At 42.4% G+C, this 14,410-nt stretch overlaps 2 protein-coding genes across 3 annotated transcripts in view; both read left to right on the top strand.

Moving 5' to 3' along the window:
* The window catches only part of DCP1A (decapping mRNA 1A), a 35,943-nt gene extending 28,338 nt beyond the window's left edge, over positions 1–7,605 (top strand). For both annotated transcript variants that reach the window (XM_080996812.1, XM_080996811.1), the window contains exon 10: positions 4,224–7,605. In XM_080996812.1, the coding sequence (XP_080852938.1) occupies positions 4,224–4,304 (81 nt within the window). In that variant the 3' untranslated portion in view covers positions 4,305–7,605. The remainder of the gene's footprint in view (positions 1–4,223) is intronic.
* A 3,981-nt stretch (positions 7,606–11,586) lies between these two features.
* TKT (transketolase) overlaps positions 11,587–14,410 on the top strand; it is a 34,594-nt gene continuing 31,770 nt past the window's right edge. The window contains exon 1 of the mRNA XM_080996797.1: positions 11,587–11,796. Within this exon, the coding sequence (XP_080852923.1) occupies positions 11,690–11,796 (107 nt within the window). The 5' untranslated portion in view covers positions 11,587–11,689. The remainder of the gene's footprint in view (positions 11,797–14,410) is intronic.

Here is a 14,410-nt window from a genome sequence, read left to right as displayed (position 1 = left end):
AACTAGAAAACTGTTATCAATATTTTAAGTGGTAATGATATTGATAACCTTAAAAACCTGAGAATTGTTAATTCAGTTAAATAACACAATTTTATTATTAAATATGCTAATGTAAGTGTCATCTACCAAGGACAACTCTCCAAGTACACTCGTTTTGAGTCCTCCCTGTTTAGGGTCCATTTCGTTGAACATCCATGGCAAACCCAGAAGTACCGGAACGGGTTACTTCCGGGTTTGCTGCACGCGCAGAAGCACTAAATCACGCTTCTGCGCATGTGCAGAGCAGCGCTTTGTTGAGGGTCTCTTTTGTTGAACGTCCAGGGCTCCGGAACGGATGCCGGACGCAAAAGGATCTAAGGATTTTGAGGCAAGAGGTATGCTCTTCAGGACTGATTCAGAAATATTTGGAGTTCATATTTCTAAGCCAAATGATAACTGCTGAAGGGGAAAAGTGGATAATCAGGACCTCCCAAGTTGCAAATTTTGTTTTAAAAGTCTGCTGTGGCCGTGGCACCTGAAATGTGTTGGGTACGTAGAGGGTTCTGATTTTTGAACTGTCAAAATTGTTCACAATCAGAGGAAGAAATAAGTGCTGTCTGCATTTTAAAGAACTGCTCAACCTTCCCTTAGTTCACTTCTTTTGAGTGAATCTAATCCGTAAGTTCAGAAGGATGGGAAAAATAAAGATGGAAGATGTTTGACTTTATACATGAAAACGTTTAGCAAAATAGGTTACAAAGGTGTAGTTGGAGATCACAAATCAACCGCTTTACCACAGGAGTTTGTTCATTAGAAGTTCCAAGTGGCTTGGCCATCCTCAGTTTATTCTGTTATGAAATATTTGAGAATTCATTGACGCTCGTATTTAGTCAGCAAAAGCACACTGGCTGACTTGAAAAATTGGTTTTTTTAGTTATGTATTGGCTTCAGCTGCAAGGCTGCTTTGTAAGTGTGCTCCAGTGAATCGCAAAGAGACATCTTGCACCTAGGACAGGCTTACATTAAGAGGATTGTTTTGCCCTTTCTGTCATCATCAGGGTCACAAACCTTTGTGCTACATCAGGGCTCTCTAGTTCGTTCTATACTGATATCAGTAAGTCTTGCATACAGAGTACAGATCTAAAAATAACAGGACACAGAAATTAGTGTTTTGGTAATAGAATTGTTAGGAATAAAATGGGCCTGTACTCGGGTCACATAATCAGCTTTGTGGCCTCTGTTTTGTTTCTTTGTAGTTTTTTTTCTGCACAACCTGCTGTTTCTTTTCCCCTGTCAGAACCGCAAGTGAAACAAAGAGACTTGCTGACTGTGAAGGGAGGGGAGAAGAGCCCCTTTGAACAGAGGTCAACTGTCAGCAATTTTACTTTGTAATTAAAATCATGCCGCACTTTCAGTGATCTTGAGAATGTGCTTTGTGTTGTCTTAAACCTTCACAAATGCTGTTTCTGGCCTTTAGTCTGCTCTCTGCTTTGTGTATGTCCGTCCTGGTTAACAGTTGTTGATAATACTATTACTGTATTAAACTCCGCTTCCCTTCAGTGGAGGAGTATTAAAAAAATAGTGCTACAATGTTCCATAAGCTATATGTGGATCCAAAATGCAAAGCTCATCTGATTGTTACATTTATTATAACTAGAGTTCTTTAAGTGATGAATGAATAAAACAATTTAAAACACCAGTCCAAATAAAACACCAGTCAAATGACAGCACAGAATCCCTGTAAAACAAAACAGCTGGAGCAGGGGCTAAAAGTCAAGTAATAAAACAGTAATGAAGAGCCACTACACATCCTCACTAAAACCACGTTCCAAGTTACCATTAAATGTAGATATAAATGAATTAATATAGCTGATTCTTAAGAGAATAAGAGAGGATTTTTTTTACTATGGAAAGATATTAAAATAGGTGAGAGGCGAGCCTTTCCTGGGAGGTGATTCCTCTGTTGGGGCTTTACAAAAGATTCTCACCCTTTTAAATGGCACTTTAGGTTCACATTCTCATTAGTATAACACCATAAAAACCCAACGGTCACATCTTTTATGTTTGTCTAATTTTCATGAATTTATTGGCTTAGAATTGCCCACCTAGTATACAAAGGTATATTTTTTCAATGAAGAACCAGAAATACGAATAACTGACAGGATGTTTGTTGTTGATTATGTTTAATTTGAGATGCAAATTCACATGATGGTAACATTGAAAGTGCCAGGCCATGTGTATAGGTAGATTTGTAGAGGCCTGGCCAATGATGATGATGATGCCAGCTCAGCTGGTCCATGGAGGTCAGATAGTGAAAATGCCCTGCCTAACTCAACCCAGGCTATACTCAAAATACAGGAAGAGACTAAATGGAAAAGTATAGTGATCCAAACCTCAAGGCAGGTAAAATCCTACATATTCAGATACTGACTTTTTATTTCATTGCTGTCTGCTTCTTAGTTATCATCCAAAACAAGTGAGCCCTCTTGTCTTTAAGCGTGTGCTTGCTGTACTAATTCAGATTCTTCTTGTACAGTTGCATTCACTTATGCAGGTTTCCCTCATTAGCTTTCACTTTGAGACTTAACATGGATTTGTTAGTTCATAATACTCCCCTGTCACTAGTTTTCGTCACTTCTCTCTGTTTCTCTGTACTTCCGCATTCACTTTACCTTTTCTTCTCTTAGTTACTTTGCAAGCACCCTTCTAAAAGGTTTCTAGTACAGTGGTACCTCGGGTTACATACGCTTCAGGTTACATACGCTTCAGGTTACACACTCCGCTAACTAACCCAGAAATAGTGCTTCAGGTTAAGAACTTTGCTTCAGGATAAGAACAGAATCAGGCTCCGACGGCACGGTGGCAGCGGGAGGCCCCATTAGCTAAAGTGGTGCTTCACGTTAAGAACAGTTTCAGGTTAAGAACAGACCTCCAGAACAAATTAAGTACTTAACCCGAGGTACCACTGTAGTGTACCCTTGTAAATAAGATTGATCCAGCTTTAATCTAGAAAGAATTCATTTTAAAATCCATACTGCTTCCTCAGGTTGAAAACAATCTAAACAGCCCAGATGAATTTTGATAGTGTTACCAAGTTACACGTGAATTGCCTTGAGCACTGAATTGGGCAGTTACATTTATCCCATAAGGTCAGGACAGACTGCAAATTAGTTGTTTTATTAGATTTGCACCCTTTCCTCAGTGTGTGTGTTTGTATAGTTTTAAAAAGCACAGTAGCTTTGAAAGGGAATACTTAAAATTTAAAAGGCACCTTGCATTAAAAGAGGCTCGCAACTTGAGTTGCTGAAAAAACACTTCATTAATTTGATAGAATAACAATATAATAAGACTATGGTTTGCAGATTCCGCTCCCCTTCCTGAAGAACTGGAAGCAGATTACTCACATTCATTATCACTGAACACAGAGTCCCCTTGCCCACATGCACTGGATGTAGGAGGTGCAGTAGGATGTAGGAGGCAGTTGATGGCCATCTGTCATGGATGCTTTAGTTGAGATTCTTGCACGCAGTGGGTTGGACTAGATGATGCTTGGGCTCCCAACTCTAGGATTCTATGGTTCTGCTTAGTTTCATTGTGGTGGTGGGCACAGGGATGAGCCATTTAAAGCATAGAGTGCCATCAATCACAGCCACCTAACTATTAGGTGCAGCCTGAGTCTCTCCCTTCACTGGGTCCCAGAGAGGAAGAGAGTTGTCCCTTCTCTTCCCAGTTCTTATTTGGCCTTCTGTTATCCCCGTCACAGTATTTTGACAGCAGAAACGTGGTAACTGCTTTTCTGTGCAGTATATGCTCAGTGATATTTCTGAGCTATATATCATTGATAGTACAGTGGTACCTCGGGTTAAGTACTTAGTTCGTTCTGGAGGTCCGTTCTTAACCTGAAACTGTTCTTAACCTGAAGCACCACTTTAGCTAATGGGGCCTCCCGCTGCTGCCGCGTCGCTGGAGCACGATTTCTGTTCTCATCCTGAAGCAAAGTTCTTAACCCGAGGTACTATTTCTGGGTTAGCAGAGTCTGTAACCTGAAACGTATGTAACCTGAAGCATATGTAACGCGAGGTACCACTGTATAGCTTTATTAAACTTCCTCCTTCATGCCTCCTACCCAACTCCTAAACTTACAGGTTTTGTTAATAGGTGTAGAATAATGAATTGGGTAGGAAAAAGTAATGAATTATTTCTGTCATTGGTTTAATTATGGTTTCCCCCTCTCTTTCCTTCAGAACGATGCGAATTTTCTTAGTACGCTTCATGAAGTTTATTTACAAGTCTTGACCAAGAATACGGACAGCATCAAACTATAACTGAAGTAAATACAGTTCAACTTACCACCTAATTGTTTCAGAAACAATTATGCCTCTTCTGTGAAACTGTTAATATTTTTAAAGGTTGTTTTTAGTTGAAGTTTTAAGTTTTGTTAAAGTAAGGAGACCTTGTCCCTTAAAATTGCATAACTAATGTTCTCAGAAGTGATCTAGGTTTCACTGTGACCAATCACCAGCAGGGTTTTATTTCTGTATGCGGAAAATGGTCTTCATGTTTAACAGCACATTATTTTTGAGTGGGTTTAGAGTAATATGAAAAACTGTTTTGATTTTTCTTCATCTGGTACATACATCTAAATAATTAGGGTGAATGTGGCCTAAGCCATCTTTGGCAGTTGAGTAAAGATAACAAGTTGTGAAGCTAACTTCTGATTTAAAGAGCAGTGGAAGGAATGCAGACGATCATTTTAGGGTTTGGAGGAAACAGTGGAAAGCACTGTAAAAATGCTGGGGGTTTTTTAGCCTTAGAGCTGGATGGACTCAGCATGGTATTGACCATCAAACTGACTCCCTTAATATGCAGCGCTGGCTTATGCATCCCTAAGTTTTACTAAGGCAAAATGAAGGTGGATTATGAAATACCCCTTTAACAATACTTGCAGTGTTCTTATATTTTGTTAATGATACTATTTTCAAGCAAATAATTTTTAAACAGAAATGGATGGAACATCATTGTGGTCCCCTTATTGTCCTTTCCAGGCTTAATGCAAATTTTGGAGGTTTGCCTGTAGCATAGATGGGAAGGAACCCAGAGAAGTGTGTATAATTTCGTTTTTGGTGTTAAAAAATGGGCACATAAACAACAAATGCAGTCTGCTCTTCTCCCCATATTTTTCCTCCATTTGCAGGTTTTTGTGAGTTCTCATAGAAGGTTAAGATTTCATTACCACTGTAAAGATCAAACTTCTTCCCAAAGGAAGTTGCTCTGATCTCCTTGTTGTTTTATATGCTGCTATCGGTCTCTCCTTGACTTGTATTTATTTCATTATGGCATGTGATAGTAGCTAGCAATACTCTAGTGTAACATAAATCTCAATATGTTCAAGCAATACTAATATTAAAGGATGGGGTGGTTTTTGTTTTTTAGTAGAAGGTCTTTGTTTTATATTGTGAAAGGTAATTTTGTAATCCTTTTAACACACACTGCTTATTTGTCAAAGCATTGCTGGAATGGAGGATCCATGTGTTACAATCAGTTTCCTGTGCAAGCCACTGAAATGAGTAGGGCTTGATAAAAAGCACAGCCAGGATCTTATAAAGGCCCCCTTCTTTTGGTAGAGTTTGCAATGGAAAAGGTCCTGAATTAGAATGTACCTGTTGCTCTTAAAATTTAAATGTAACGATGATCCCTTCAAGGTGCAGATACTATCTGTAATTCATCTACCAAGCTTTAATTATGATTCCACCACAAATCAGTGTTTTGATATATAGCGTGTTGGATTTTAAAAAAATCAAAATATGTACTTCATTTTGAGTGATTTTAAGTAGGTGTTTTTATGTTTAGCAAAATCTGCCTTTTGAGAGAACCTCTTCGGCCTTTGAACTCAGTGTTTCTAGTTGCAAACATAGTATTTTATATCAGATATATGTGCAGAATTCAGGGAAATATGTTAGTAGTGATATGCATATTCAACTAATGTTTTGGCTTTAATGGTAAAACTCAAATGCTTTCTAGACCTTTTTTTTTTAAGGAAACATGAGAGCTCTACTTAAATGCTGGACCTTTGATAGCACACCCATGTATGTGCACCAAGAAAAACATGCTTGCTTATTTAAACAGAATTATTCTATATGAAGCTTTTTCCGGGGGGGGGGGGGATCAAGCCACTGCAGTACTCTTCAGTTTATTTTAAGTGGCTGTATTAACCATACCCCCTGAACCAGATTTATATAATGCTGTGTTTGTAGATAATAAAGACTCAAGAACAGTCCTTAATTATTGTATATGGAAAGAAGAAAACCTTCTTAGCCATAAGCATAATATTGGAGGAATAACGATATTGAGCTGAACTTGGTCACAATGGTCAAAGTAAGCATTGTATCCAAATATCTGTGGAAATGAAGCAGAAGTAGCCAGTGTGGTTCTCTCCAGATGTTGAACTGCAACTCCCTGACCACTGACCATACTGGGTAGGGCTGAGGGGAATAGTAATCCAACATCTGGGGAGCACGTTGGCTATTGAATGTACCATTACGGTTTTGTGACTTCAAGGTGAGAGAGAGTGTTTTGCTTCAGACAGCATCACTGTTTCAAAGAATATTTGTCCCAGTACACTTTGTCCTCCTGTTTACTATTTTGCATTATAATTCCCTAGAAACCTCATCTGGTAGCTTGGCAGGTCAGAGTTCTCAACTGATAGAAGTATGTGCAGCATCAATAAATAGTTCTCTGCTTCCAAAGAGAATTCCCTTAGCTAGAAGAAAGTTGAATTTATTTATTTTTTGTCAGTAGATTTGCATTAACCTAGGATCTTACACACGTCGTTAACAACATTTGTGTATGTAGCAGGCTCAAGCTGGGAGGTCACAGGCAAGCTAGGCAATACAAAGCAGCATTCTGCTTTTATTGCTTATTGTAGCGTGAGAAGTTAACAAACAAAACAAAACCAAACATTTTAAGAATTGCTTTGAAAAACAAAACTCAGCAGCAAGGTGAAAATCACAGATGCTTACAAAATGCAGAAATCACTGGACAGCTTTAGCCTGATTACATATAGTCATATCCAACAGTAATCAGAGTAAACCTATTGAAATTGATGGAATTAAGTTCCTTAAGTTGAATGATTACAATAGGTCTGTTCTCAGTGCAATTTGGTCTTTTAATCTCTTGTAGAAGTTTAGAGTTATAATGAAACATTTTATTCTTACCCGCATGCAACAGTAACAAGTACATAGCTAACCGACTTGGGCCATTCTTTTCAAGCTTTTATTTTAGCAAGGTATTATTTCCCACAAGCAAACGTATGATTTTAGACTGTCCTAAAATCAATATTCAGTATCTTAAGCATGTATTTTTTCATTGCCTATATGCAGCATTTTATTAAAAATTGCTTAATATTTGTCCATCCAAAAGTGGCTTTAAAACAAGCAGCTTACTCAATAAGAACTCATTGCTGTTTTGTTCTGTTGCATTAACAATGTTTTGTTAAAAATGTGCCTAGCAACTCTGTATTTGTGACACACCTGGCAAAATGTAAACAGTCTGCTAAGAGCTAAGGCACAGTATGACAGCATGACAAGTAAAAGCATGTCTTATTCTGACGTGGGGTTGGATTCAACGTTTCTTCCAGAAAAGCTCATTCTGTGGAAGAGACAAATGTTGCTGAAGGAAAGGGTCTTGCAGATCCCCGTTTCCTCCTTGCCCCCCCCCATGCAGCTTCAGTTTTCTGGAAGGTTCCTCAGCCCTCCAGAGTAGTTTTGGTAGAAAGGAAGAGTTGGTGGAAACAGCTTCCACATTTCCATCTTCTGAGAGTGACATTTCACTCCCTGGAACTTTGGATCTAAGCCAGAGAGTATAATCATGTTTCAGGCATACTAAATGGTATCTCCCCCCTCCCCCCGTAGTTCTCTTTTGCTTGAATTTAGGGCATTCCACCAATGCCATGTTTAGGCACGGGTATAATTAGTGTGGAACTTTCCAGGAAATATATTTAATGTGGAGTGGTCTGACACAAAAACCCAGCCACCTCTTATTGGCTTACATGAGTTGCTTCTTAAGCATATCTTTAAAAAGAGGAATGTGTGCAATATATATTTCACCTCAGTTTTGAACATCTTTCGCGAACATGTTAAAGGTGCAATATCTTCACTTTAAGTGGGAAACATTTGCAATAATCTTCCCCCTGTGGTTTGTTTTTGTACCAATTTAACATTGTGGGCACATGGTGGTTCTCTGTTAAAAATGCACACTACACTCAGTGTTTGGGTTTAGCGCTTTAATTTGCACTCACATGCATATCAAGAGTTTGAGGTGCTTCCGATCTTTTGGATTTTAAGTGAGTACTATAGGAAAACAATGGGCATGGTCCTGTTCCACAGGCACAGCATTCACACCTGAATGATTCCCATAGGATCAATAGAGCCCTGTTTCCCCATTTTTTGTGGGCACATAGGAAGTACAAGAGACCGATAGGAAGAGGAATAGAACTTTCTTGACTGCTTGGTTGAAGTTATTCATCCTTCTACGCACATATATAGGTGGGGGTATTGGGAGCTGATATATATTGAACTTGTTGGAATCCTCTACATACTGGCACTGCACCTGTGGTGGCCTGGATTGTGCCCACTAGCATTTGAGCAACTTTTAAAACTGTCACCATAATGCTTCATTAACATTTCAGTATATGGGTATGTAATTTGTGCCATCTTATTATATTGGCAAATATTAAGTTATTGCATAAATGTTTAAGAATAAGCATTTTTCATTGAAAATTTTGTATGTTTGCAGATATATTTTTGTAATAAAACTCCAAAGACAAATGTTCTGGTCTGTCCTAATATCTTCTTGGTGGCAGTTCACCTTTTGAAAAGGAAGTCCAGCTTAGGAGAGCTGTTGAAAGCTTTTATGAAGGTTTGATAATTGGGTACCATCTTCAAAAACCAGACGTATCTGTATAACACAAATGGGATTGTAGCCAACTAACATTGAGTAGACCCATTGAAATTAATGGATCTGAGTTATTCGTGCCCATTAACTTCAATGGAGGTACTGTATGTGGACTAACATTGAATGCAACCCTAGATTCTTGCATCTGTGTTCCTTTTCGTTTGCTTTAACACTTTAATATAAATCTTTAACATATGCTATACGAACATCTGATGCCACATTTACCCAGGGAATATACAATTATGAAATTGGGGGAAGAAGCTAAGGAGAAAACATCATTGGAGATGGTGTAAGACATTCACCTGACAGGCTTAGCATCTTTAAAAAGCCAGGATGTTTTCTGAAATTAACTGTTTCATTCAAGTTGATGAAGATGTAACCTGAATACAAGCATCCCCCTACTTACGTGCGTTATACTTGTACATGACCGCACATATGCACAGCACTGAGAAATACCATATTGGCCTGAATATAAGCCACACCTTTAAAATTGGTGGGGGGGGGGGGAGGAAAGGAAAAATACCCAACTATAAGCCGCTCCATTCCTTGCTGCTCCTGGCTGCATACTGGGGGGGGGAGGGGGGAGCCGTGCTGCATTGCTGGCAGCCTTTCCCCTTCCTCACTCTCTCCCTTCCTGACCTTGGGGGGGGGGGACAGGGGACTACGCGTGAGGCAGGCACTGCTTTGCCGCACTCTTGGCACTGCTGCGCTCCTGGCTGCATACTGTAAGGTCATGAATATAAGCCACACTTTAACTTTTCATGGTCAGAATTTGGGGGGAAAGAGGGTTATATTCAGGCCAATACGGTAAGTAAATGGAACCATCCCATCCCTGGAACCTAAAGAGGATGTCGGTGAGGGCAGAGGAAGTCCGAAAGAGGCTTAGTGTGGCTTTGTTTAAGCCGCTCAGCCTCCCCACCGAACAGCTGATGCATGGGGTAGCACAGCAGCAGCAGCTGCCGCTTTTCCACGGGGCCTCCAGCTAGCCCCAGAGCTTCAACTCCAAACTCTTAATTTGGTCTGGAGTAGAGAGAGAGCGTGAGATAGAGCTGAAGGAGGAAATAGGCATATAGAGGGTGCTCTCCACTTTATGCGATTCCACTTATGTGCACGGGACCCCGGAACAACCCCTACGTAATGCTCCTGGACTCAGTCCTGAGCATGGATGCCCATGTCTCTACGGTGGCTAGGAGTGCATTTGCACAGTTAAGGCTAGTGCACCAGCTGCATCCGTTCCTTGAGATGTATTTGGCCAGTGTGACACATGCAGCTTAGCTACATCCCATTTGGATCACTATAATACGCTCTACATGGGGCTGCCTTTGAAAAGTGCTCAGAAACTTCAACTGGTCCAAAGAGCTGCAGCCAGATTGTTGACTGGGTCTGGTTATAGGGAGCGTAACAGCTCCACTGGTCTGTTTTGGGGCATAAGTCAAAGTGCTAGTTATAATGCTCTGTGGGTCCAAGCTATCTGAAAGACCATATTCCTTCTTATGAACCTGCCCATGTTCTGAGATCTTCAGAGGAGGCCCTTTTCTCAGTCCTGCCACCCTCACAGGCACGCTTGGTAGGGACACAAGAGAGGGCCTTCTCAGCGACTTTTCCCAACTTTGGAACCCCCAAGCAGGATTTCAGGGGTTTCCAGGTGCTCACCCAGTGTTTCCATGGGGAAAACTGAGGCACAGTGGAGGCTAATGTATGTAAGAAATATGGTTCATTTTACACCTAAAGTCTTCAATGGAGGAGGTGCAGAACATTATTCCCAGCGCTTTTTTCACTCAGAACTCATCTCAGGTGGGCCTCATTGCCATTCTAAGAGAACTTGGGAGGCGTTCCTGGTGACTTCCAGCGCCTCTTTTTCAAGAAAAATAGAAGAGGAGGAGTTTTGGATTTGATATCCCGCTTTATCACTCCCTTTAAGGAGTCTCAAAGCGGCTAACATTCTCCTTTCCCTTCCTCCCCCACAGCAAACACTCTGTGGGGTGAGTGGGGCTGAGAGACTTCAGAGAAGTGTGACTAGTCCAAGGTCACCCAGCAGCTGCATGTGGAGGAGCGGAGACGCAAACCCGGTTCCCCAGATTAGGAGACTACCCCTCTTAACCACTACACCACACTGGCTCTCTCTCAATTTTTGAGCGTCCCCCCCCCCCCAGCAACATCGCAAGCACAGAATGCCATTACAAGGCGGGGCTGGGGGAAACCTGCGGACCCAGGTGTTCTTGGACTCCAATTCCCAGCATCCCTCACCATTGGCCCTGCTGGCTGCGGGTGATGGGAACCGGAGTCCAACAGCACCTGGAGGGCCGGATAGAAAGCAAGCCCTACGCCCTACGCGGGCTGAGTTGCACCCTGGGCTTTTCCACTTCGCCGCTGCGCAAATGGCGCTCAGCCGCGCCCTGCTCCCGTTGCGCGCGGAGCGAGAGGGAAGAGGACGCGGCTGTTTTCTGCGCCTCAGCCGCGCCTCTCTTCCTCGGGAGGGGAGCGGCTGGCCTTCGCAGGCGGGCGGGAGAGCTCAGTCCGCAGGCAGCGCGCTGCTGGGGAGGCGGGGGCTTATCGGCCAGGCAGGCAGGCAGGACTCCGCCCGCGCGCCGCTGGCAGAGGTGGCCCCGGCGCCTGGCCCCTCCTCGCCCGGCCGAGCAGCTCCGCCTCTCCTGCCTCAGTCGCCGAGCCCGGGCCTGTCCAGCGCCACACGCTCCAGCTCCTGCCGCCGCCGCCGCCTGCAACCCGAGCCCGCCGCCGGCCACGTTCCTGCTTCGCCATGGAGGATTATCACAAGCCCGACCAGCAGACGCTGCAGGCCCTGAAGGACACGGCCAATCGGCTGCGCATCAACTCCATCAAGGCCACCACCGCGGCTGGCTCCGGGTGAGCCAAGGGGGAGAGGGAGGGAGGGAGGGAGGGAGGGAGCCGGGCTCGACTCAGGCACAGCGAACCTCCCTCACCAGAGAAGTGCCGGGGCTCACACGCCTGCCGGCCAGTCACGCCTTCTCTCTTGGAAGGCCCCGGATCTCGCAGATGAGGGATCCAGGCAGCCTGTCTTGCTTAGCACGACGAAGGAAAACTGCCTCACCTTTGGTCGTAGCTTAGTGTTGCGCGACTCGGACTGGCAGTCGGCACTCGGGGTTTCCAGGCAGAGAGGTTCTCCCGGCCCTACAGTGGAGATGCTAAAGGTTGAACCGCGCACCGTTTGCATGCCTTTCCCCTGTAATAGACGCCGCTTCCGGAGTGCAGACCTGTTTCTCCAGAGCTGAGCGTCGGCTGAAATGAACTCACGGAGGGATGGCAGCAGTCTGCCTGACATATTCAGCACTGGCTGCCCGCCTTTGATCTTGCCCCACGTTTCCCACCCACAGTGTGGGGTGGGGGCGGAAAGTTGCTCTGTTGGTGCCTTCAGTAAATGTCCCATGCCACCTTTATCCCAGGGTAGATCTTACTTGGGTACTGGCTATCCTCCTAAGAACAGACCCTTACCATTTTCTGAGCAAGGTGGGGTCACCTCTCTTAACATCTATTTTTTGTTCCAACCCACAACATATCAAAGCATTATCCAACTGCCTGAAGGTAGGAAAATGTACTTGCTATCTCCTTAAACAGATCGTACCATTATTGGCATTTCACCCCGTAAGATGGATAAGTTCTCGTCTCGTCCCTTCACTCTTAATAATCCTAGCTAGCAAAAGGTAGCCCCTACTTAAGTGTCTCTTTAGTACAGTACTGTGTAGCCCAAGAAGATAGTTGTGCTTTCCTTCCCTGGTCCTGCTACAAATGATTCTAGAGCAAGGCTACTAATGTGTCAAACAGCCTTGACACTACCATCTGTTTGTGTGGACTTCTGTGCCTCTGGATGAAATTTGGTCCAAATCTTGCTTCTTACTGTTGCGTGTGTGTGCAGTCCAGGGGATTTCTGCAGAGATCTGACTGTTGAAATCCATTGACTTATGCATCGGTCATCAAGCCACAATGTGCGTACACTGTTACCTAAACATTGTATTTGAGTTCAGTAGGGTGTTTCTCTTGGAGCAATAATTTATTTCACAGCTTTGCCCAAATGGGTTAGCGATATCTTAAACATTATACCGGTTTGCATACCACCTGTTTCCCCCCCCCCTCTTTTCTTAAAAAGCAGTAATGATAAATAAAATATAGAGCTGAAGATCTTTGTTCTTACTGGGAAACCTTGAATTTTGAGTTGCAAAATGAGTTCAGAGCTTCCATTAGGTTTTGAAATGCAGGTTTAAAGCAATCTTTAGGTGTCAGTTATGTTTCACAACTCATGTAATAAGCAAACCTGGTTTGGCAACCTAAAGCTTTCAACAGCCATACAATTTAATGGAGGATTTTCTTTGGATAGAAGATGTAGCCATTACAAATCACTTTAGAAGGTTGCAGATATAGTGAAGGTGGAAATAGAATTAGATAGCTTATTTGCTTCATCTGTAGCTGGATTGAATTTGGGATTTGTGTAAATTCCAAGGAGCTGAACAAACCCATTTTCAGCTGGTGCCTGCAGCCCTATACACATTTATCTGGGAGTAAGTCCCATTAAACTCAATGGGACAACTTTTGAATAGACCAATGTTAGGATTAGAAAGAGAACGGAGTTAATTGCTCTTAAATACTGTATAGGGGTTTTTCTGATTATACTCATACAGTTTGTTTATGCATGTAGTGTGTGTGTCCAAATGTTTGGCTCCGTGTGGATAGCGTGCAGAATCAACCCTTCTACCATAATGCTGTCTGCTTTAATCATGTGCAGCTAAAGTGGGCAGCTAAAATCAGAGCATCCAGAAAGCGTGAGAGTATAATATTGACAGTGTATTTTTGACACAGATGAATTGGGATATAAGGTTCTTCATGCATATGATATGACAGAAAGGGAACTCAGGAATGCTCTCTTGACACACAGTTGGAAGAAAAACAATTTATGCTTTCGGCCAAATTCTTTCTTTTGTACCCAACAGTCGTAACTAATTATCAGCAAAATTTCAAGTTCGCCAAAGTGGGATTATTTTTCAAATGCCTGAAGTCTCATATGGGCAGTTTATTCAGGCTTTAGAATAGAGGTTATTTTAGGCTCTGTCTGCAGATTCCAGAGTTAGTCTAGTTTTGCTTGTACTCTGCGATGGGAAAAATCCATTGTCTTTTGATGTGAAAATCAAGCTATTTCCCCACATCAAACAGGTTTATTTAATGTTCCATTGACAAACACTGATTTTCTAAAATCTCTTTACAATATATTTACTTTGTTTCAGCTAGAGATTGTATTTTTTTCATTTTCTGTTGATTGTGTGTGCTATATTATTTAAGGTTCACATTGTCACATTTTAAAATTTAATTTTTTGGAGCAAAAGTTTTCTGTAAGGTTGAAACATCTGCCCACATTTTAAATTCCTTTTGTCTCACTGAATTTTGTAAGGTGCATGAAAATGCCATCGTTGGAGGCATTCCTGCACTGAATCTCATTTAAATGGAATGTTAA

The sequence above is a fragment of the Podarcis pityusensis genome, assembly GCF_964106645.2.
Source record: "Podarcis pityusensis genome assembly, chromosome: 2".
Classification (NCBI taxonomy): Eukaryota; Metazoa; Chordata; class Lepidosauria; order Squamata; family Lacertidae; genus Podarcis; species Podarcis pityusensis.
The sequence above is the reverse complement of the archived record's forward strand: the minus strand, read 5'-3'. Positions and strand labels throughout refer to the sequence as shown.